Raw genomic sequence first — 24,829 nt, forward strand, 5'->3', positions numbered from 1 at the left:
TGTATTGTCTTGTATTTTCTGGTTGATAAAGTAACCACAAAGCACTCTCAGTTTCAGTGCATGGAGTGTGTCAATTTTGCTGGTAAATCTTTACATTTACAAAATTAAGTCAATTTATTATGGTTTTATAGTGTAATGCAGTAATCTGTCTCCAGTTACACTGTATCTAGAGCAAATTTCTGAAATTACTTTTGCCCTTGTGTGTGTGTGTGTGTGTGTGTGTGTGTGTGTGTGTGTGAGAGAGAGAGAGAGAGAGAGAGAGAGAGAGAGAGAGAGATATGTATAAACCTCATTTTTCCTTGAGTTAACATAATACTTCAATTGTAAACAAATACTTCTGTGCAAGTTATATTACATAGTTATGAAAGCTCAGTATTTATTTGACACTTACACTTGTCAAACAGTTTCTAAAATATAGCATTGTGCTCAGATGTTAAAGGCAATTCTACAGAAGCTGATTCAGATGTTAGTATAGCAAGATCAGGCTCCACATTTACAAAATTAATCTACTTGCAATATAGATATGTTAACAACAATCTTACTCCAGTTTCACTGCACACAGTGCAAATCACTGTGAAATGAGATTTTTTGTCTCATGTGGGCAAAAATACATACATAATCTTAATTTCCCACAAATTTACCATAATACAGTACGACCTCAATAATCCAGCATGTTCAGGGATCTGTCAATGTGAGATTATCAAATATGCCAAATTATCGAGGTTCTTTTAAAAAGCTATTAAAAACTGTAGCACTATCTAAAGAAACAAGTAAACTAACTTATTTACCGAAGACAACAGAAGTGGTTACAGAATAAAAAACTGAAATGCATATCACTTTTATGTAAAAACAAAACAGAATAAAAAGTTGAATACATTACTGCCCTATTTAAACGGTTTAAGGCTTAAAATTTTAGAAAAGTTTAATATACTTAATAATTTCTTGTACACCAGTTACTAAATAAAATAAGCAATACTGATTTGAAAAGATAAAGCAAGCTAATTAATAAAAACTATTACAAGGATTTGTGCAGTTAATTATCTTCAGGGACAGCACAGATATCCGAGGCTGTCGATGGCATGGAACGTAACAGTCTACTGCTAATGGTTTAAATGAAATTTTCTTCTAAGCCTTCTCGAACATTGCAAAAACTAACTTGTTTTTGGACTGAGCCCCTTTCTTTAACAAAAATTATTGTTAAGATGTGCAAATTCAGGACATCAGAAGCATTGTACTGTTGGCTCCTCTCAGCGAACTTTACAAGAGTGCTTAAGGCTTCTGAAGCTTCAGTTCAAGAGATATGAGTTGTAGACATTTCTTCATCATTCTCAGTTTCTGGTGCCTCTGTGGACTGAAGACTCTTTGCAGTATCATATCGTCAGTCATCCCATCTTCAATACCTAAATTTTTGATAACGTCAATCCATTCGTCAACTTCTCCTGCTAAAAACGCACTCAGTTGATTATTTAATGCAGAATTTCTCACTCATACAATTTTAGAGTAATCAGTTATCACCTCATAATCATTTACACCTCTTTCCATCTCACCTTCTTCGATCAGTTTAGGCCACAGTTTTCTCCAGGCCCTGTGCAAAGTGGGATATTTTACAGAGGTCCAAGCAATTGCAGCTGTGAAAAGAGCATCTTTAATGTTAAAACTGAGTTGGAACTCTTTATATTCTAAGCTTAGCAGCTTTTCCACAAACATTCCTCTGTACCTACACTTTAAATTCTTTATGACCCCTTGGTCCATGGGCTGACATAGTGATGTAACATTAACAGAAAGCTATGTGTGAAAAATATTATCTGACACAAGCACCAATTCTGGAGGTTGAGCTCAAACTGTAAGGATGAGAGCCGCATTAGAATTTGTAGGTAGGCCTGTTTCTTTCAAAATTTTGTTTCACATCTGGAACGAAATGGTAAAAGAACCAGTCTTTGAACAACTCTGCTTTCTTCCAGGCATTAGTCTGTGCACCTTAAGTAACCGGCATATGTGTCACAATTTTTAGAGGTCTAGGTTTCAGATATTTCCCAATCATAAACAAAGCTGTTTAATGACCACCTGAAGCACTTCCACATACTAAGGCAGTTATTCTGTCTTTATTCTTCTTAAAGTCCTTTGTGCTGTACTCCTCAGGTCCCATTGGGGTTGAATTTAGCAATCATTGCCATAACGGGACGATCTCATCAGTGCCGAACTAAAAAATGAGGAAAAATTTTTGATGAGTGCCATACTATCAGGTCTGATGAATTATCAAGTGCCGGATTATTGTGGTCTTACTATATTTCAATTGCAAACAAATGCACAAGTTATTTTACTTCCACATATTTCTGACATCTACTCACGAAATTATTCATCACATGACATAATTATCTTTGAGAAATAGAATTAACTGACACTCAGATATTATCCTTGCGTTACTGTAATGATTGCAGACTTGTTGTGGACACTTTATCCTTGTAGTGCTCCTCACAAACAGAAATCACACAGGGTTAAATCGGGGCTTCAAGTGAGCTACATATTGTTGCTAATAACTGCCATGGAGCACATCGTGAGTTGTATGCAAAGAAACACTTGCCATATGAGCCCTTACTGAATCCTGTTAAAAGACCAAGAACACGATGTTCTACTCTCTTACTCAATTCATTAAAAACAGTTGCTAAGTGTTTTGCACATATCTTTCACTGTTACCTGCATCATTAAAAAAAACTGGGCCTATTATTCTGTCACCACTAACTGTATACAACACTCCTATTGTTTGATCATTAAGCAGAGTAGGTCTATCAGCACTCCAATATTGACAGTTTGGGAATTCTCATACTTGTATAAATGAACCTAATATTGTCTGAAAACAGAATGAGGAAACGACCAATTTCACTGTCATGCACTTGTTTCAGAAGCCATTTGCAAAATCTAATCCTGTGTGCGGCATCAATAGGTTTAAATTCGTGCACAAATATGGCTTTAGCCCAAGTAGCTTATCATCCCTTTGCACAGAGGTGCAAGAAATTTGCGTTTGCTGTGAAAGATGTCAAAGAGACTTTTTAGGCGAATTTTCCAGGCAGCTACAATGTCATCAAGATGAGTTCCTGAGAGCATTATGTCATCATTTCTTGCCATGAACACTTCCCATTTCATGAAAATTGCATCACAACTCTGAATTCAAACATCTGGAAACTTCTGTTCAAACTATCTCCAGACAATACAAGCAGACACTGTACGCTCATATGAATCGTATATAAACACTTGTTGAGGAATGGAGTAATTCGATCTTGCCATTGTTGCATTCGCAAGCTTCACAGCTACACTTGTGATGATTGTTTTACTGTTCAAATGACACTGGCTAAAATGGCACATAGTGCAGGATTAACAGGGAGACATGAGATGTATTCGGTCGAGCAGTGCGGCTCCGGTGGCCAGCACACAAAATCCCATGTGTGTGGTCGTAATAGAAATGGAACACCCTGCAGTTTCTGAATTATAACACTGCACTCAATAAATATTTTTAATCTGCCTTCTTGCTTCTACATCATATTTTACATACTTATACAACAATTGCAATCCCATAATATAAAGAAATGTTTCTCCTACAATTTAAGTTATAAAGCCATAAGGGGAACCCAGGATAGAACATATTCCTTTGAAGATGCGTTTGACATCAGCAGCTTCAATTTGGAGGAGGTCCATATGCAGAGAATGCTCACATAAGAACTTCCAGAGGCACCAGTGATCACCAAATGCAACTCAGTTTTGATGAAGTTGAGTCAAATAGTGTAGAATATATTTCTAATTCAGAATCAGATGCTAATATTTATAATATGCCTGCAGTTCTCCATATCAGCCAAAGTTTTCTATACAGAGAAAGAATCCAAGTTAATGCTAAAACATCACTCCTACCATTTGGTCCTAGAGTTTCTGCAAATTTTTTCCCCTCTAGAAATTTCTTGTCATTTTTCTGAGAGGAATTTCTTGATATGATAGCTTTAAAATCAAGTAAGTATGCATCACAGTGTGGAACATCTCTAAACCTCACATTAAAAGAGGTGTTGGCCGTCCAGTAGTGTTTGTAAATATTACATGGTTAAGTTTCTTTACATGAGAGTGCTATATTCAGCAGATTTGAATCGGTAAATGTGTTACAGTTTGAACAATTCGTGCCGTATCTCCCGCCACTGCCAAGCTTTACTTGGTTTCGTGGCTGATGGAAGTAACTAGGTTTGTTCTAATACAGATATTATGACCAATCACAACCGTTTCCAAACTGTGTCTACTGCGCAAATGTATTTTCGTGATTGTTGTGAGCATGGTGACACCTTTGTCGAATCATATTTAGCGTGTTTCAACATTTGGCAACTTGTAGCGCTAGCTGAGACCATCATTCACTTTTGCGTTGCTCAAATGCTTACTTTTTAGTATAAACACAGCATCAGTTACGGAATTTTTTCATGCTGAGCAAAACATTTTTGTGCAGTATTTACCCACACAAAAATTAATTTTAAAATACAACAAAATTCTTCAGTTCTATACAAATCTGAGTCTAAAACAAAAATAGTAATTTCGAGATTACTAACCTCTTGAGGACGCTTCTGCTTCACATGTTGTCCACTGCCCTTTGAACTAGCAAACAAAATTGAAAAAATTAATTAGCATTATTTTAAATTCGTAAATACAATAAACAAAATATATGCATGTGAACTACACTCATGCTCATAAATTAAGGATAATTGCAGAATGTAGTGTCACACAATGTGGCACTACACAAAACTGGTGCTAATAGCATAGGCACATAGGGAACACACACGACACAGATCTGTAAGTCCACGGTATTGGTGATAAGCTGAGAAAACCGTCTCGAAACACATGTGCTACGAAACGCCACTGTTTCCTGCGCATCAGTATGGGACATGATCACCATGCACATGTATCCTGGCCGCACAACGGGTTGGCATACTCTGGATCAAGTGGTCGAGCAGCTGCTAGGGTATAGCCTCCCATTCTTGCACCAGTGCATGTCGGAGCTCCTGAAGTGTTGTAGGGGTTTGAATATGTGCAGCGATACATCAACCAAGGGCATCCCAGATGTGCTCGGTGGGGTTTAGGTCTGGAAACAGGCAGGCCACTCTATTCGCCCGATATCTTCTGTTTCAAGGTACTCCTCCATGATGGAAGCTCTGTGGGGGCGTGCAGTATCATCCATCAGGAGGAAGGTGGGACCCACTGCACCCCTGAGAAGGCAGACATAATGGTGCAAAATGATGTCCCGATACCCCTGACCTGTTACAGTTCCTCTGTCAAAGACATGCAGGGGTGTACTGCACCAATCATAATCCCACCCCACACCATCAAACCACGACCTCCAGACAGCTCCCTTTAAAGGACATTAAGGGGTTGGTATCTGGTTCCTGGTTCACACCAGATGAAAACCTGGTGAGTATCACTATTCAGACTATACCTGGACTCGTCCGTGAACATAACCTGGGACTACTGCTTCAATGACCATGTACTGTGTTCTTGACACAAGGCTTTACGGGCTCTCGTGTGACCAGGAGTTAGTGGAATGCACCTCACAGGTCTCCGGGTGAATAAACCATGTCTGAGCAGTCGTCTGTAGACTGTGTGTCTGGAGATAGCTGTTCCAGTGGCTGCAGTAAGGTCCCGAGCAAGGCTATCTGCAGTACTCTGTGGCCGCCTGCAGGCACTAATGGTGAGATCTGTCTTCTTGTGGTGTTGTACACTGTGGACGTCCCGTACTGTAGTGCCTAGACACGTTTCCTGTCTGCTGGAATCGTTGCCGTAATGTTGAGATAAAACTTTGTGGCACACGGAGGGCCTGTGCCACGACCGGCTGTGTTTGACCAGCCTTCAGTCGCTCTAGTATTCTACCCCTCATAGCGTCATCAATATGTGTTCTTTGAGCCATTTTCAACACACAGTCACCATTTGCACGTCTGAAAACGTCTGCACACTTACTAGCTGCACTGTACTCTGACATGCGCCACTGTGCGATGACCGCAGGTCAAATGCACCGCATGGTCATACCCCAAGCTGATTTAAACCCACAAACCGCCCACCAGAGTGTTGTTTCATCATGTATCAGCATTATCTTTAATTTATGATGATGAGTGTATATATAGGGGCTTGACAAAATTTTATTTTGTAGTTAATTTTGGTGTCATTTCAGAACAGTTTACTTTTCTAGTACCCCATGTTCTTGATTTTGGTTTTACTCAATCATTTTTCAGTGTTATGTTTAAAATAAAAAGATATATCAATTTGTTGTCGTTGTGGTCTTCAGTCCAGAGATTGGTTTGATGCAGCTCTCCATGCTACTCTATCCTGCGCAAGCTTCTTCATCTCCCAGTACCTACTGCAACCTACACCCTTCTGAATCTGTTCAGTGCATTCATCTCTTGGTCTCCCCCTACAATTTTTACCCTCCACACTGCCCTCCAATACTAAATTGGTGTTCCCTTGAAGCCTCAGAATATGCCTAACCAACCAATCCCTTCTTCTAGTCAAGTTGTGCCACAAATTTTTCTCCCCAATTCTATTCAATACCTCCAAACAGTCTGGATGATTGACTGATCTGGCCTTGTAACACTAACCAAAATGGCCTTGCTGTTGTGGTACTGCGAACGGCTGAAAGCAAGGGGAAACTACAGCCATAATTTTTCCCGAGGGCATGCAGCTTTACTGTATGATTAAATGATGATGGCGTCCTCTTGGGTAAAATATTCCGGAGGTAAACTAGTTCCCCATTCGGATCTCCGGGCGGGGACTACTCAGGAGGACGTTGTTATCAGGAGAAAGAAAACTGGCGTTCTACAGATCGGAGAGTGGAATGTCAGATCCCTTAATCAGGCAGGTAGGTTAGAAAATTTAAAAAGGGAAATGGATAGGTTAAAGTTAGATACAGTGGGAATTAATGAAGTTCGGTGGCAGGAGGAACAAGACTTTTGGTCAGGTGAATACAGGGTTATAAATACAAAATCAAATGGTTCAAATGGTTCTGAGCACTATGGGACTCAACTGCTGAGGTCATTAGTCCCCTAGAACTTAGAACTAGTTAAACCTAACTAACCTAAGGACATCACAAACATCCATGCCCGAGGCAGCATTCGAACCTGCGACCGTAGCGGTCTTGCGGTTCCAGACTGCAGCGCCTTTAACCGCACGGCCACTTCGGCCGGCCAATACAAAATCAAAAGGGGGTTATGCAGGAGTAGGTTTAATAATGAATAAAAAAATAGGAGTACGGGTGAGCTACTACAAACAGCATAGAGAACGTATTATTGGGGCCAAGATAGACACAAAGCCCACGCCTACTACACTAGTACAAGTTTATATGCCAACTAGCTCTGCAGATGACGAAGAAATTGATGAAATGTATGATGAGATAAAAGAAATTATTCAGGTAGTGAAGGGAGACGAAAATTTAATAGTCCTGGGTGACTGGAATTCAAGCGTAGGAAAAGGGAGAGAAGGAAACATAGTAGGTGAATATGGATTGGGGCTAAGAAATGAAAGAGGAAGCCGCCTGGTAGAATTCTGCGCAGAGCATAACTTAATCATAGCACTTGGTTTAAGAATCATGAAAGAAGGTTGTATACATGGAAGAACCCTGGAGATACTAAAAGGTATCAGATAGATTATATAATGGTAAGCAGTAATGGAAAGCAAAGGTAAATTCGGAGTAGGTATTAAAACCCATGAAGAAGAAATAAAAATGCTGAGGTTCGCCGATGACATTGTAATTCTGTCAGAGACAGCAAAGGACTTGGAAGAGCAGTTGAATGGAATGGACAGTGTCTTGAAAGGAGGGTATAAGATGAACATCAACAAAAGCAAAATGAGGATAATGGAATGTAGTTGAATCAAGTTGGGTGATGTTGAGGGTATTAGATTAGGAAATGAGATGCTTAAAGTAGTGAAGGAGTTTTGCTATTTGGGGAGCAAAATAATTGATGATGGTCGAAGTAGAGAGGATATAAAATGTAGAATGGCAATGGCAAGGAAAGCGTTTCTGAAGAAGAAAAATTTTTTAACACCGAGTGTAGATTTAAGTGTCAGAAAGTCGTTTCTGAAAGTATTTGTAATGGAGTGTAGCCATGTATGGAAGTGAAACATGGACGATAAATAGTTTTGACAAGAAGAGAATAGAAGCTTTTGAAATGTGGTGCTACAGAAGAATGCTGAAGATTAGATGGGTAGATCACATAACTAATGAGGAGGTATTGAATAGAATTGGGAAGAAGAGGAGCTTGTGGCACAACTTGACTAGAAGAAGGGATCGGTTGGTAGGACATGTTCTGAGACATCGAGGAATCACCAATTTAGTATTGGAGGGCAGCGTGGAGGGTAAAAATTGTAGAGGGAGACCAAGAGATGAACACACTAAGCAGATTCAGAAGGATGTAGGCTGCAGTAGGTACTGGGACATGAAGAAGCTTGCACAGGATAGAGTAGCATGGAGAGCTGCATCAAACCAGTCTCAGGACTGAAGACCACAACAACAACAACCTCCTCATTACTTATGTGAGCCACCCATCTAACCTTCAGCATTCTTCTGTAGCACCACATTTCGAAAGCTTCTATTCTCTTCTTGTCCAAACTATTTATTGTCCATGTTTCACTTCCATACATGGCTACACTCCATACAAATACTTTCAGAAACGACTTCTTGACACTTAAATCAACACTCGATGTTAATAAATTTCTCTTCTTCAGAAACACTTTCCTTACCATTGCCAGTCTACATTTTACATCCTCTCTACTTCAACCATCATCAGTTATTTTGCTCCCCAAATAGCAAAACTCATTTACTACTTTAAGCATCTCATTTCCTAATCTAATACCCTCAGCATAACCCGATTTAATTCGATTACATTCCGTTACACTCATTTTGCTGTTGTTGATGTTCATCTTATATCCTCCTATCAAGACACTGTCCATTCCGTTAAACTGCTCTTCCAAATCCTTTGCTGTCTCTGACAGAATTACAACGTCATTGGCAAACCTCAAAGTCTCTATTTCTTCTCAATGGATATTAATACATACTCCGAATTTACCTTTGGTTTCCTTTACTGCTTGCCAATATACAGATTGAATAACATCGGGGATAGGCTACAAACCTGTCTCACTCCCTTGCCAACCACTGCTTCCCTTTCATGCCCCTCGACTCTTATAACTGCCATTTGGTTTCTGTACAAATTGTAAATAGCCTTTTGCTCCCTGTATTTTACCCATGCCTCCTTCAGAATTTGAAAGAGATTATTTCAGTCAACATTGTCAAAAGATTTCTCTAAGTCTACAAATGCTAGAAATGTAGGTTTGCCTTTCCTTAATCTATATTCTAAGTCGTAGAGTCAGTATTGCCTCACATGTTCCAGTATTTCTACCGAATCCTAATTGATCTTCCCCGAGGTCGGCTTCTACCAGTTATTCCATTCGTCTGTAAAGAATTCACATTAGTATTTTGCAGCCATGACTTATTAAACTGGTTGGGTAATTTTCACATCTGTCAATGCCTGCTTTCTTTGGAATTGGAATTACTATATTCTTCTTGAAGTCTGAGGGTACTTCGCCTGTCTCATACATCTTGCTCACCAGATGGTAGAGTTTTGTTAGAGCTGGCTCTCCCAAGGCTGTCAGTAGTTCTAATGGAATGTTGTCTACTCCTGGTGCCTTGTTTCGACTCAGGTCTTTCAGTGCTCTATCAAACTCTTCACACAGTATCATATCTCCCGTTTCATCTTCATCTACATCCTCTTCCATTTCCATAACATTGTCCTCAAGTACATCACCCCTGTATAGACCCTCTAATACTCCTTCCACCTTTCTGCTTTCCCTTCTTTGCTTAGAACTGGATTTCCATCTGAGCTCTTGATATTCATACAAGTGGCTCTCTTTTCTCCAAAGGTCTCTTTAATTTTCCGGTAAGTACCCCTAGTGAGATATGCCTCTACATCGTTACATTTCTCCTCTAGCCATCCCTGCTTAGCCATTCTGCACCTCCTGTCAACCTCATTTCTGAGACTTCTGTGTTCCTTTTTGCCTGTTTTATTTACTGCATTTTTATATATTCTCCTTTCATCAATTAAATTCAATATTTCTTCTGTTACCCAAGGATTTCTACTAGCTCTTGTCTTTTTACTTACTTGAGCCTCTGCTCCCTTCACTACTCCATCCCTCAGAGCTACCCATTCTTCTTCTACTGTATTTCTTTCCCCCATTCCCGTCAATCATTCCCTTATGCTCTCCCTTAAACTCTGTACAACCTTTGGTGCTTTCAGTTTATCCAGGTTCCATCTCCTTAAATTCCCGCCTTTTTGCAGTTTCTTCAGTTTTAATCTACAGGTCATAACCAACAGATTGTGGTCAGAGTCCACATCTGCCCCTGGAAATGTCTTACAATTTAAAACCTGGTTCCTAAATCTCTGTCTTATCATTATATTATCTATCTGAAACCTTCGAGAATCTCCAAGCCTCTTCCATGTATACAGCCTTCTTTCATGATTCTTGAACCAAGTGTTAGCTATGCTTAAGTTATGCTCTGTGCAAAATTCTACCAGGCAGCTTCCTCCTTCATTTCTTACCCCCATTCCATATTCACCTACTACGTTTCCTTCTCTTCCTTTTCCTACTATTGAATTCCAGTCACCCATGTCTACTAAATTTTCATCTCTTTTTCACTATCTGAATAATTTCTTTTATCTCCTCATACATTTCATCAATCTCTTCAGCATCTGCAGACGTAGTTGGCATATAAACTTGTGCTACTGTAGTAGGCGTGGGCTTCATGTCTATCTTGGCCACAATAATGTGTTTACTGTGCTATTTGCATCAGCTTACCTGCACTCCAATTTTTTTTTATTCACTATTAAACCTACTCCAACATTACCCCTATTTGATTTTGTATTTATAACCCTGCATTCACCTGACCAGTAGTCTTGTCCCTCCTGCCACCGAACTTCACTAATTCCCACTATAACTTTAACCTAGCCATTTCCCTTTTTAAATTTTCTAACTGACCTCCCCTATTAAGGGATCTGACATTCCACACTCAAATCCGTAAAACGCCAGTTTTCTTTCTCCTAGTAACGACATCCTCCTGAGTAGTCCCCACCCGGAGATCCAAATGGGTAACTATTTTACCTCCAGAATATTTTACCCAAGAGGACGCCATTATCATTTAACCATACAGTATAGCTGCATGCCCCCGGGATAAATTATGGCTGTAGTTTCCTCTTGCTTTCAGCCGTTCGCAGTACCAGCACAGGAAGACCGTTTTGGTTAGCGTTACAAGGTCGTATCAGTCAAACATCCAGACTGTTGCCCCTGCAACTACTGAAAAGGCTACTGCCCCTCTTCAGGAACCACACATTTGTCTGGCCTCTCAACAGATACCCCTCAGTTGTGGTTGCACCTACAGTACGGCTATCTGTATCACTGAGGCATATAAGCCTCCCCACCAATGGCAAGGTCCGTGGTTCATGGGGGAGGATACATCAATTACACCTTATTTATTGACATCATACATCATTTATTTACATTACTGGAATAAAGAAACATTTTAAGGCTATTACATTCAACCAATTAAAGAAAGAAATAACTATGAGAAATCAGTTTCCTAGAGTATAAATTAAACAAGAAAGACAAACAACTGTATCAGTACAACAGCAGGCATTTAACAGTATTTACATTTTCTGCTAACATGGAAAGTTACTTTCTCACTAAAATCAGAATATCTACACTACCAAGACCTCCCATTCCACTTATACATAACAGATTCTTTACATTCATCATCATCATCATCATCATCATCATCATCATCACAGGGCTCAAACAAGAACCTACAGATGTGAACACCGACTTGTATGAATCTGTACTTTCTTAGAAGAAAAACTTCGTAGCCAAGATCGCAATAAAACGTTGTACTGTGGATGACCGTTTCGGTAAAACTATATTACCATTATCAGATCTGTAATACATTACAATATATGCTACAACCTGTTACACAAATAATGCCAAATTAATCCATAGAGGAATCAAAGACAACATACCTTCATACATGTTATTGAGGGTGTATACGTGGACAAGGCAAAAAAATTCCCAGATTTTTTCTAGATTTCCCGGCTAAAAATACACTTTCTCCCGGGTGAAGATACACTTTTTCTGTGTTAAGTGACAGTATACTCTAGTTCAGCACTGTAAAACTCATCGATCCTTTGAATGTTTATGGTTTTATATACTGGAGTAGAATTTCCCGGCACTTTAGAAAACGAAAATCAGGGGGGAGAAACATGTTTTGAAAGACCTTTGATGTGCAGCAACATGTACGCTGCATATTTTCATATTACGAAGATATAAATTCGAATTCACCAAACACTGCATGTCACTTTCCGAAGGATTGAAATCAAGATTGCGATGCGCTTTTGTAAGCCCGTCATAGCTAATGTCACGTGATCTCGCCAGCTGATGACAGCATAGGACACGTGATGTAGTCAATAAATAGCAAGATCACTCTTAAGTAGCGCAAACACACAAATATGAAAAGTTAATGGTTTAAATTACTATACATAGCATTCACGTATAATATTGGTCTCGAAGATTAATAAGCTGGAAGAGAAGCTAAGCTTCTACATATAACGTTGATCTTTTTTGCACTTGTTACACTTTAAGATAAATCACACAAATGTGCCAGTAAAATTTTTAGTAACGACGTAAATGTCTGATCTTCTGGGCTCAAAGTTCTTCTAAATGGTCATCCTTGAAGAGTTGATTTTTAAATGAGAGTCAAATGCTCTGTGATTTAAGAAATTAATCGTACATTCTTGCACATAGCTAATCTTAAGTTCAAAATGGTTCAAACGGCTCTGAGCACTATGGGACTCAACTGCTGAGGTCATTAGTCCCCTAGAACTTAGAACTAGTTAAACCTAACCAACCTAAGGACATCACAAACATCCATGCCCAAGGCAGGATTCGAACCTGCGACCATAGCGGTCTTGCGGTTCCAGACTGCAGCGCCTTTAACCGCACGGCCACTTCGGCCGGCTAATCTTAAGTAAAAGGAAATCTGCTTTGAATGTAACACTTTTCAAACCACCATTTGTAATATTTTCACGTGACCTATTAGAAATAGGTTCGTTTCTGCAGTTGCAAGAGAGCACCAGATAACAGGCGTCACCGCACTTGCGCAGCTACAATGATGCAGGAAGCCCATATGTTCGTACGTGTAAAAAATTAAAAGTTCTTACATTATGTCATAAAAGAAACAAGACACCAGAGGATACTTCAAGAGCATGGGAATTGCGTGAACCATACTAAAACGCATAATTCGGTTTAAAATGCACATGTGTGTGTAAATTTTCTTGGAGTACCAGTACTGTATTATCTCATGTTTGGTTCTTTATTATGGGATAATGCCATATGTGCACTTGAAATGCAGTAAACAGTTGAAACTAGCCAACAGTGTGAAATTAAACACTTAGTTTCAAAAAAATTTACTGCCTCAACAGAAAAGATTAATAAAAGCCAAATCTCTTTAGCAAACCGGCAAAAATAACTTCATTGTTTTGTTAGGCAATTAATGTTTGACTGTCAGAAAGGTGGAAATAAAATCTAAAACTAATAACATATTTTAGCCTTCCGTAATACGAACGTATTTTAATTCATTTGATAGCTCCCGGCCACAAAAATCCGTTTTGTTATCATTTAACGTAAGAGCAATAAACGAAGAGGAAACAACAAAATCACTAAACATAAACATAGGTCACGTGGAGATGACCCACCTCCCCACCACAAGTCAGACTGCTCTGTGCATCAGCCCCAGATTTACTGATTTCCGAACCGGGGCAATATTAAGTAGTAGCGCCCAGCCACACTTCTGTAACCAGAAGCGGGAGAAGGTACTACTCATATGCGACTCAACTGCTCATGCGCAAGAGCTCACCCACAACTGCTCAAACGAATCTAATTTAAACAGTTGTCACGCCACGCTCATTGGAGGCAATTTGTTGTTACAAAGCATTGCATAGTCTCCCTAAAGCCTTTGACACACTTTTCTGTAGGCAGACACTTGTATGAGCACTGTTTTGTTGTTGTATATGGCGCATTTCATTTGAAACGTGATCCTGACTCATGACCCTATGAAAGCTCATTCATTTCATTACACAAATATAAATTACAAATTAATATATAACGATTAATATAAAACAATGAAAACTTCCCGGAAATCTAAACAACTCCTGGGTTTTTCCCGGATCTCCCGGTTGTCCCGGGTCATATACACCCTGTTATAATAAACATCTTGTGCAAGATGCACACAAAATCTTTCCATTAAATCTCCAGATGCACAATATTTGACAAGAATGATGTGTTCGCGCATCAAAAGTAAAAATTTAAATCACTATGTATACAAATCGCCACAACAGTGCATCCGTATGATCACGCGGCATGCCTACTAGGGGTGCCAGAAGATTGAGTGTCAACAGCCAGGGTACAAGATGAAATGACAAGTATGACAGGTGTCGCTGCAGTGCATAGTTTCTACCACTGAAAGTTGAACACGTAATTTAAAACCAACCACGATTTCAAATATAAAAGGTTCTGAAATGTTAAAAAACTTCTTGATGATTTCTTTCTGACAAAACATAGTTAAGACATCCTACATATCATATTTACAACAAATGTATTTTATCATCACAAGTCTGCAAGTACCTTTACAGCAGCAAAAATACTAAAAAATTAATTTTTTTTTAATTGAACATTATAAAAAGTTAGACTGAATGCCTAAAAAATTTTTAAGAAATTATTAAAATGCAGCAGTGTTTGACCCAAAGTCTAGAGCTACTGCAACTAAACTTAAAATTATACTATTGCGGTGGTTTGAAAAGTTCTCGGAATGGAATAGAAAAAAAGTACTTACATCATTGAAACTCTTATTATTTTTCAATTTAGTCTCCTTGTACAGTAATGCACCTGGTCCAATGACGTTCCAGTGCCTTGATCCCATCTCGAAAATGAGTTTCCTCTGGCCCTGCAAAATAATTGTCAACTCCGGCTATCACTTCTTCGTCTGAAATGAATCTTCGTCCACCAAGAAAAATTTTCAGTTTTGGGAAGAGACGGAAGTCTGACGGAGCCATATCAGATGAATAAGGTGGGTGTGGCAACCATTCATACCTCAGTTCATGTAATTTTGCCATAGCGAACAGCACACGTGTGTGGGCACGCATTATCCAGCATCAAGAGTCGCAGCACCCATCTTGCAGATAATTTTTTCATTTCTAGTTCTTCAGTTGAAATGTGATATACCCATTCAGATGACATCTGGCAAGCTTGAGCAATTTCACGCACTTTCAATCGACAATCCTCCATGACCACTGTGTGCACTTTTGCAATGATTTCTGGAGTAGTCACGTCTTGGTCGACAACTACGCGGACCATCATCTAAGCTCTCCTGACCAAATTTAAATTCATTTGTCCACTTGGCAACAGTTGAATATGAAGGAGCAGAGTCCCCCAGTGTATTCTGGAAATAGGCATGAATGTCCTTTGCTTTGATACCTTCCTTTAAGAAGTACTTAATTACTGCTCGAATCTCTATTTTTTCCATCTTTGCAAATCACTATACGGGAACAACAGGAGCCACATAACCACCACAGCTCTCTTCCAAGAGCACTGATGTGGCACGTGTTTACAGTAAACAGTCCAATGAATATCATGTGAACAGCTCGTTGCGCTAACGCTGACCTCTCGTGGTGATTCCGAGAACTTTCCAAACCACCCTCGTCTTATAGTGCAACACACCATGCTTAGAGCATGGAAAAATTAGGCAAAGTGATTGCCTATATCAGAGCCATAATTATTACGTGGCATGCCAGCAGAAAGAAGTTGAAACTTGTAACAACCTGCTTCATAGGTTGAGCAGATGGACATCTGTAGCCAAATACTGAACAAAAAATAAAACGTGATCCTGACTCACGACCCTATGAAAGCTCATTCATTTCATTACACAAATATAAATTACAAATTAATATATAACAATTCCTAGGAATACTGTGATGTAGCCAACTATTTGTCTTCATCCATCACCCTGCATGAGAGCAATCCAGTACAGATGGAACTCTGAATAACTCACAGAATACACCAGGTACCTAACATGGGCTCAAATAATTAACACTAAAATACTTGGAGGCTATCCTTAATAAATCGTTCCATTACACCACTGTAGCTCAAAGTCCGCATGCAGCAGCATATAGTCACAGGTACTGAAGAGTTAACCAGTTCTGATACTCAGCGCCTGCTTGCAGCAAGGCAAAACTGCCTTCTATCTGAAGAATAGAAGGCTAAAAATTTGCTAGATGCTTAGCTATGAAATATACCATCACTCAGGCAAACTGGAGGCTACTCTTAATAAATCATTCTATAACACCATTGTAGCTCGAAGTCCACATACAGCAGGAAGATCTTGAGTTACGAAGCGTAGCTCAAGGATTCTGACAGGATATCCTATGTACATTTTTGTGTAGATAGAAGGCAAACAGATGCAGTTGTTTAGGCTGCTGGATGTCTCGTATTTTGCTATTACTCTTCAGTATTTGGTATTATGATTTGAGTGGAGACCTTGAGTTACGTAGCAGAATACAAGTCGCATGAGTGATGGTAAATTTCACAGCTACATATTTAGCACATTTATGGCCTTCTACTCTTCATATAGAAGGCAGTTTTGCCTTGCTGCAGGCAGATGCTGACTATATGGTGTGGTTAACTCTGGATTGTCTTTGTGTAGGTTGATAGATGGACAGATATTCCAAGGAATCATTATATGTTAGTTTGTAATTTTTATTCGTATAATGAAACAAACGAGCTTTCGTAGGGCTGTGATTCAGGATCACATTTTGATTTTTGTTCAGTATTATTTGGCTACAGATGCCCATGAGTTCAATCTAAGAAGCAGGTTACAACTGCTTTTGACTGCTTTCTGTTGGCATGTCACATAGTAATTATGGCCCTGATATAGGCAATCACATCGCTAAATTTTTCCGTGCCCAAAGCATGGTGTGCTGCACTATAACAGTATAATTTTAAGATTAGCTGCACAAGCTTCAGACTTTGATTGGACACCACTGCATATTAATAATTTCCTAAAATTTTTTTTTGGCATTCAGTTGAACTTTTTTTTATAATGTTCCACTAGAAACAAAGTCAATTTTTTAGTATTTATGTTGGCGCTTACTTAGCTATGCCACCGTAAAGGTACTTGCAGTTTCATGACGTATGATACATTTACTGTAAATATGATGTATAGGACGTCTTAACCATATTTTGTCAGGAAGAAATCTTTAAGTTTTTTTAGCATTTCAGAACTTTTTATATTTGGAATCTTGGTTTTAAATTACGTGTTTGACTTTTAATGGTAGAAACTATGCACTGCAGCAACACCTGTCATACTTGCTGTCACTTCATCTCACGCAATGGCTGGTGACAGTCAGTCTTGTGGCACTCTAGTAGGCATGATGCGTGATCATATGGAAGCAATGTTGTGATTTGTGTACATAGTAATTTAAACTTTTACTTTTGACATGCCACCACATCATTCATGTCATATGTTGTGCATTTGGAGATTTGATGGAAACAAGATGTGTGCATCTGGCACAAGATGTTTATAACAACGTGTACGAAGGTATGCTGTCATGATTCCTCTATGGGTTAGTTTGGCATTATTTGTAGCACATTTTGTAATGTCGTTACAGATCTGATGATGGTAACATAGTTTTACTGAAACCAGTCATTCACAATACAATGTTTTATTGCGATCTTGCTAAGAAGTTATTCTTCTCCTAAGAAAGTAAATACAGATCACCACTTCATACTCAGCATGAGTGTTTCAAAAATAGCTGGCAGGTGCAATCCAGTGTGTTTCAATATTTCCTTCACCTCCGCCTGAAATATTTGCCTCTGTGTGTCCCAGAAGCCTACCAGTTTCATCACCAAAAATTACTTTCCCCACATATAAAACATTTTAGAGAGATCTTTAATGTGATGCATTAAAGAAACTGTATATTTTCAGAGAAAAAAATGCAATACAGAACCCCCTAAGCAAGGAACTTCAGTTTCAGAAACTTGTACATCACTATAGTAACTCGATTTGCTTTTATCAGGAATCACAGCACACGATATGTGATGTAGTGCAAAGTTGTTTCTCAGGGTACAACTGAACACTGATAATGTTTATCCCTGTATTACTATCACTACTGTTTTGTGAATGAAGTTTGTGGTCACAGAATGATCTGTAGTGTAGCCTTTGGGTTGAAAGGCTTTCAACTAAAGAAGTGTGTTAAAAAGCTCACCAAAACAAGTCATCTTTCATACATGTTGCTCATCTCATTGTTAATCTGTGTAGCAGTCATAAAATGATAGGGTCATATCCTCTTGTGTGAATATATTTTTAAATGTAAAATTTCAACTTTCTGTATTCTCTTTGTTGTTTTCAGTTTTGACACCAGATTGAGCAAATGACAGATGGAGTGGAAGATTTGGAGCCATTCACTGACTTCATATTTATAACCAGAACGTCTAAGGATTTTCTGATGTTTCACCAGGATCTGACTGTGCAAAACAATTTGAAGGTTTCACTTTTGGGCAGATGCAAGAGTTGCTAGTAACTTATCAGTACCCCTACAATCTCTCTTGCACCTACATCTGCATGATTAATCTGCAATTCACATTTAAGTGCTTGGCATAGGGTTCATCGAACCACAATCATACTATCTCTCTACCATTCCACTCCCAAACAGCGCGCGGGAAAAACGAACACCTAAACCTTTCTGTTCGAGCTCTGATTTCTCTTATTTTATTTTGATGATCATTCCTACCAATGTAGGTTGGGCTCAACAAAATATTTTCGCATTCGGAAGAGAAAGTTGGTGACTGAAATTTCGTAAATAGATCTCGCTGCAACAAAAAACGTCTTTGCTTTAATGACTTCCATCCCAACTTGCGTATCATTTCTGCCACACTCTCTCCCCTATTACGTGATAATACAAAACGAGCTGCCCTTTCGATGTCCTCTGTCAATCCCACCTGGTAAGGATCCCACACTGCGCAGCAATATTCTAACAGAGGACGAACGAGTATAGTGTAAGTTGTCTCTTTAGTGGACTGGTTGCATCTTCTAAGTGTCCTGCCAATGAAACGCAACCTTTGGCTCGCCTTACCCACAATATTATCTATGTGGTCTTTCCAACTGAAGTTGTTCGTAATTTTAACACCCAGGTACTTAGTTGAATTGACAGCCTTGAGAATTGTACTATTTATCGAGTAATTGAATTCCAACGGATTTCTTTTGGAACTCGTGTGGATCACCTCACACTTTTCATTATTTAGCGTCAACTGCCACCTGCCACACCATACAGCAATCTTTTCTAAATCGCTTTGCAACTGATACTGGTCTTCAGATGACCTTACTAGACGGTAAATTACAGCATCATCTGCGAACAACCTAAGAGAACTGCTCAGATTGTCACCCAGGTCATTTATATAGATCAGGAACAGCAGAGGTCCCAGGATGCTTCCCTGGGGATCACCTGATATCACTTCAGCTTTACTCAATGATTTGCGTCCATTACTACGAACTGTGACCTTCCTGACAGGAAATCACGAATACAGTCGCACAACTGAGACGATACCCCGTAGGCCCGCAGCTTGATTAGAAGTCGCTTGTGAGGAACGGTGTCAAAAGCTTTCCGGAAATCTAAAAATATGGAATCAACTTGAGATCCCCTGTTGATAGCGGCCATTACTTCGTGCGAATAAAGAGCTAGCTGCGTTGCACAAGAACGATGTTTTCTGAAACCATGCTGATTACGTATCAATAGATTGTTCCCTTCGAGGTGATTCATAATGTTTGAATACAGTATATGCTCCAAAACCCTACTGCAAACTGACGTCAATGATATAGGTCTGTAGTTCGATGGATTACTCCTACTACCCTTCTTAAACACTGGTGCGACCTGCGCAATTTTCCAATCTGTAGGTACAGATCTATCAGTGAGCGAGCGGTTGTATACGATTGCTAAGTAGGGAGCTATTGTATCAGCGTAATCTGAAAGGAACCTAATCGGTATACAATCTGGACCTGAAGACTTGTCCATACCAAGTGATTTGAGTTGCTTCGCAACCCCTAATGTATCTACTTCTAAGAAACTCATGCCAGCAGCTGTTTGTGTTTCAAATTCTGGAATATTCCATTCGTCTTCCCTGGTGAAGGAATTTCGGAAAACTGCATTCAATAACTCCGCTTTAGCAGCACAGTCGTCGGTAACAGTACAATTGGCACTGCGCAGCGAAGATATTGACTGCGTCTTGCTGCTTGTGTACTTTACATACAACCAGAATTTCTTCGGATTTTCTACCAAATTTCGAGACAATGTTTCGTTGTGGAACCTATTAAAGGCATCTCGCATTGAAGTCCATGCCAAATTTCGCGCGTCTGTAAATTTTAGCCAATCTTCGGGATTTTGCATTCTTCTGAACTTCGCATGCTTTTTCCGTTGCCTCTGCAACAGCGTTCGGACCTGTTTTGTGTATCATGGGGGATCAGTTCCATCTCTTACCAGTTTATGAGGTATGAATCTCTTAATTGCTGTTGCTATTATATCTTTGAATTTGAGCCACATCTCGTCTACATTTGCATAGTCAGTTCGGAAGGAATGGAGATTGTCTCTTACGAAGGCTTCTAGTGACACTATCTGCTTTTTTAAATAAAATTATTTTGCGTTTGTTTCTGATGGATTTGGAAGAAACGGTATTGAGCCTAGCTACAACAACCTTGTGATCACTAATCCCTGTATCAGTCATGATGCTCTCTATTAGCTCTGGATTGTTTGTGGCTAAGAGGTCAAGTGTGTTTTCGCAACCATTTACGAACAGTATGTTAAACCAGGATGGGTGTTTGCTGTCTTATTACTTATCTAGACTGAAATTTACAAGGTCTTTCAACAATGACCACAATTTTTCCATATACACCTGACCTGATCAAAATTTTCTCATTTCATCTTTTAAATAAGGTGATAGTGATACTGATTGGCAAAACACAAACACTCTCCTACCTTTCCTGATGGACATTTTGCCTTTGCTGACCATTCTTCCCATAATAGCATCACTGCTGCTAATCTCCCTCTCCACTGTAACACTCTCAAAAAGATCAGGTCTCTGTAAATATGATGTCTAGAATATTTCTTTCAATTGAGGCTTGTTGGACTAGTTGTTCAAGGTTATCATCAAACAAACTTTTCAGAACTGTTCCGCAAGACTTAATTCTCACTGCTGATAATGTATGCATAGTACTCCCTAGTCTATACTGGGCACCACCTATTACTACCATATGCTCAATCCTCAGGACAACACCGCAAATTAACAGCTGTACAGAGGTCTCGCAAGTGAGGTTAGGTAATCTCCTCTACCTCAGCCGGTCTTCAGTAAAAGCTGAGAATGGTCAAATATTATTAATTTGAATGGTGTCAAATATCACTGATGCTGATGTGAGCGATGATCTGCAGCTGACTGCTCCAGAGATGCTCCAACAATTGATTCCAAATCAATGGATGCCAATCAGTATAACTGATGCAGTTGTGCATCACAGACCACACAAGAAAGTGTATTGTCCCCAACAGTGACAGACTGGTGTGGGCTGCCCCACAATCATGTTGTGGCTGCCAAGTAAGAAACGTTTATCTCAACATCACATAAATTTACATTTTCCCAGTAGTAGAGGATTTCAAAGATTTAAATGAGGTTAACAATGTTTTACACTGAAGTGCCAAAGAAACTCGTATTGGCATGCACATTCAAATACAGATATATGAGAACAGGCAGAACATGGAGCTGTGGTCGGCAATGCCTATATAAAACAACAAGTGTCTAACGCGGTTGTTACATCAGTTACTGCTGTTACAATGGCAAGTTATCAAGAATTATGCGAGTCTGAATGTGGTGTCATGGTTTGTGCAAGAGTGGTGGGACACAGTATCTATGAAGTAAAGATGAAGTTGTGATTGTCCGATACGACCATTTCACGAGTGTATCATTATTATCAGGAATCCGGTAAAACATCAAATCTCCAACATCGCTGCAGCCGGAAAAAGATCCTGCAAGAACAGGTTGGTTGGTTGGTTTAAAGGAGGGTGACGGGGGAGGGGGGGGGGGGAGGGGGGGGGGGGAAGGGACCAAGGACCAAACTGCTTGGTCATCAGTCCCTTGTTCCGAATAAAACAATGCCACATGGGGGAGGAAAAAAAAGAGATGTACAACACAAAATGGAAAGAAAGGAGAAACCACAAGAATGAAGGAAAGGTAACAAACACTAAAAGGAACAAAACAGGACAAGAAAACAGAGAGTCACAAGAAACAGTCAGAAGAGAGTAAAACAGGAAAGCAGATTACAGTGGCTGGCCGACAATGGAAATAAAAAGGAGAAGCCAGCCACTCTGCAACACATTAAAACCTCCACCCTAAAAGCGCTAGGGTGAAGCACACAGGGGACAAAGGATGTGTGTGAAAACTTAGATCAAATGATAAAACCCACCCTCACAAATAAAATGGAAAACTGAAGCTGCTGTTGCATTGTCGCCCAGCACCAAAGGTAGGGTGCTGGGAAAGTTAAAAGTCCACCACAGAGTGAAAGTGGACATTCCAGCAAGAGATGGACGACCGTCGCAAGAATGGGACCATCGATGACAGAAGAAAATCATTCAACGTGACAGAAGTGCAACCCTTCTGCAAATTGCTCCAGATTTCAATGCTGGGCCATCAACAAGTGTCAGCGCGCGAACCATTCGACATATGTTATCAATATGAGCTTTCAGAGCTGAGGGCCCCCATGGGTACCCCTGACAATTGCACGACACAAAGCTTTACACCTTGCCTGGGCTCGTCAACACCAACATTGCATTACTGATGACTGGAAACATGTTGCCTGGTCAGACGAGTCTCGTTTCAAATTGTATCGAGCAGATGGACGTGGATGGGTATGGAGACAGGATATGGAGACAATCTCATAAATCCATAGACCCTGCATGTCAGCAGGGGACTGTTCAAGCTGGTGGAGTGATACAGGACGCCTGATAGTCTGGATACGAATGACAGGACACATACGTAAGCATCCTGTCTGATCACCTGCAACCATTCATGCCCATTGTGCATTCAGACAGTCTTGGGCAGTTCCAGCAGGACAATGTGACACCCCACACATCCAGAATTGCTACAGAGTGGCTCCAGGAACACTCTTCTGAGTTTAAACACTTCTGCTGGCGGGATGCCTTGCAACATGCTGTTCAGAAGAGATCTCCGTCCCCTTGTACTCTTACAGATTTATGGACAGCCCTGCAGAATTTATGGTGTCAGTTCCCTCCAGCACTACTTCAGACATTAGTCCGAGTCTATGCCACATTGTGTCACAGAACTTCTGCATGCTCGCGGGGGCCCTACACGATACTAAACAGGTATATCAATTTCTTTGGCTCTTCAGTGTAATACAGGACAGAGTTTCTCCACACTCCTCTATCTGTGCAGGCTTCAACTCATGGAACGGTTAGGATGAGTCAAACCACAGCCCCCACGAAACCTGATATTGTATCTCTGGACTGCTTAATCTGGGATATTTTAAGAACATATTTCCAATTTCAGATACCTAGACCCTCTAATCACAAGTGCAATTTAAACTAACGCCATAAATACTAAGACAGTACATTGTCTTGACATCTGTTGGCCAATAAATGGTACTTTTGTAGTAGTATAATAAATTGTATAAATGCTTATTAATTTTCGTATTACAATTTAGTACTCTCAGTATTATTTTTGAACTATCCTGTATATTCAAACAGTAAACTGCACTCTCTGGTTTATGACCAAACAAAGGATGAAACCACAATTGAGAAAATCTTAAAATAATCCCATACATCAAACAGCTGAGAGAAGGAAAATTATGGTTCAGATCAAGACTTGCTTTATTGTTGAAGTATACCTTACAAAACGCTAGAGAGGTTACAGGTTGTTTAGCTATGAAGTCCCATTGGCAAGATAAATCTTTAGGTGGTAAAAATTTGTGATGGTAACAAGAACGAATTTGTCAAGATGAAATGAATGGCAAGCAAGAAGCTGTATCAGCTGATTTAACATTATGCTGATACTCGACCTGATGTCTACGGGCAGGATGTAAATGGAAAACAGCAGTGATCGTTTAAACTGTAGTCGTCATCGCCATAGTAGCAGTTGTAGTCTGGAGACTGGTTTGATGCAGCTTTTCATGTTAGTCTGTCCTGGGCAAGCATCCTCATTTATGCGTAAATAACACAGCCTGGATCAAGTTTTAACCTGCTCTCTATACCAAAGCATTTGTCTCCCTCTACATGACCCCCCACCCCGATCACTTTCTTCCATTACCAAATTGACAATTCCTTGATGTCTCAACATGTGTTGTATCAACTGATTCCTTGTTTTAGTCAAGGCATACCATAAATTTCTTTTTTCTCCCAATCTGACTCAGTATGTCCTGATTTGTTATTTGCTCTATCTATATAAGATTTAATACTCTTTTATAACATGATGTTTCAAAAGCTTTTATTCTCTTCTTGTCTGAATTGCCTATCATTTGCATTTCATTTCTATAAAAGGCTGTATTTCAGAAAATACCTTCAGAAAATACTTCCCAACACTTCCACTTTTATTTGATGTTAACAAATTTCTCTTTTCAGAAACCTTTTTCTGCTGTTGTTGGTCTGCATTTTATATCCCCTATATTTTGACCATCATTAGTTATTTT

At 39.6% G+C, this 24,829-nt stretch overlaps 1 protein-coding gene across 9 annotated transcripts in view; it reads right to left on the reverse strand.

Moving 5' to 3' along the window:
• The window catches only part of LOC126457803 (epsin-2), a 162,004-nt gene that overhangs the window by 73,856 nt on the left and 63,319 nt on the right, over window positions 1-24,829 (reverse strand). For all 9 annotated transcript variants that reach the window (XM_050094410.1, XM_050094407.1, XM_050094409.1 and 6 more), the window contains exon 7: window positions 4,575-4,620. In XM_050094410.1, coding sequence (XP_049950367.1) covers window positions 4,575-4,620 — 46 coding nt within the window. The remainder of the gene's footprint in view (window positions 1-4,574; window positions 4,621-24,829) is intronic.

This window comes from Schistocerca serialis, chromosome 2, assembly GCF_023864345.2.
Source record: "Schistocerca serialis cubense isolate TAMUIC-IGC-003099 chromosome 2, iqSchSeri2.2, whole genome shotgun sequence".
Classification (NCBI taxonomy): domain Eukaryota; kingdom Metazoa; phylum Arthropoda; class Insecta; order Orthoptera; family Acrididae; genus Schistocerca; species Schistocerca serialis.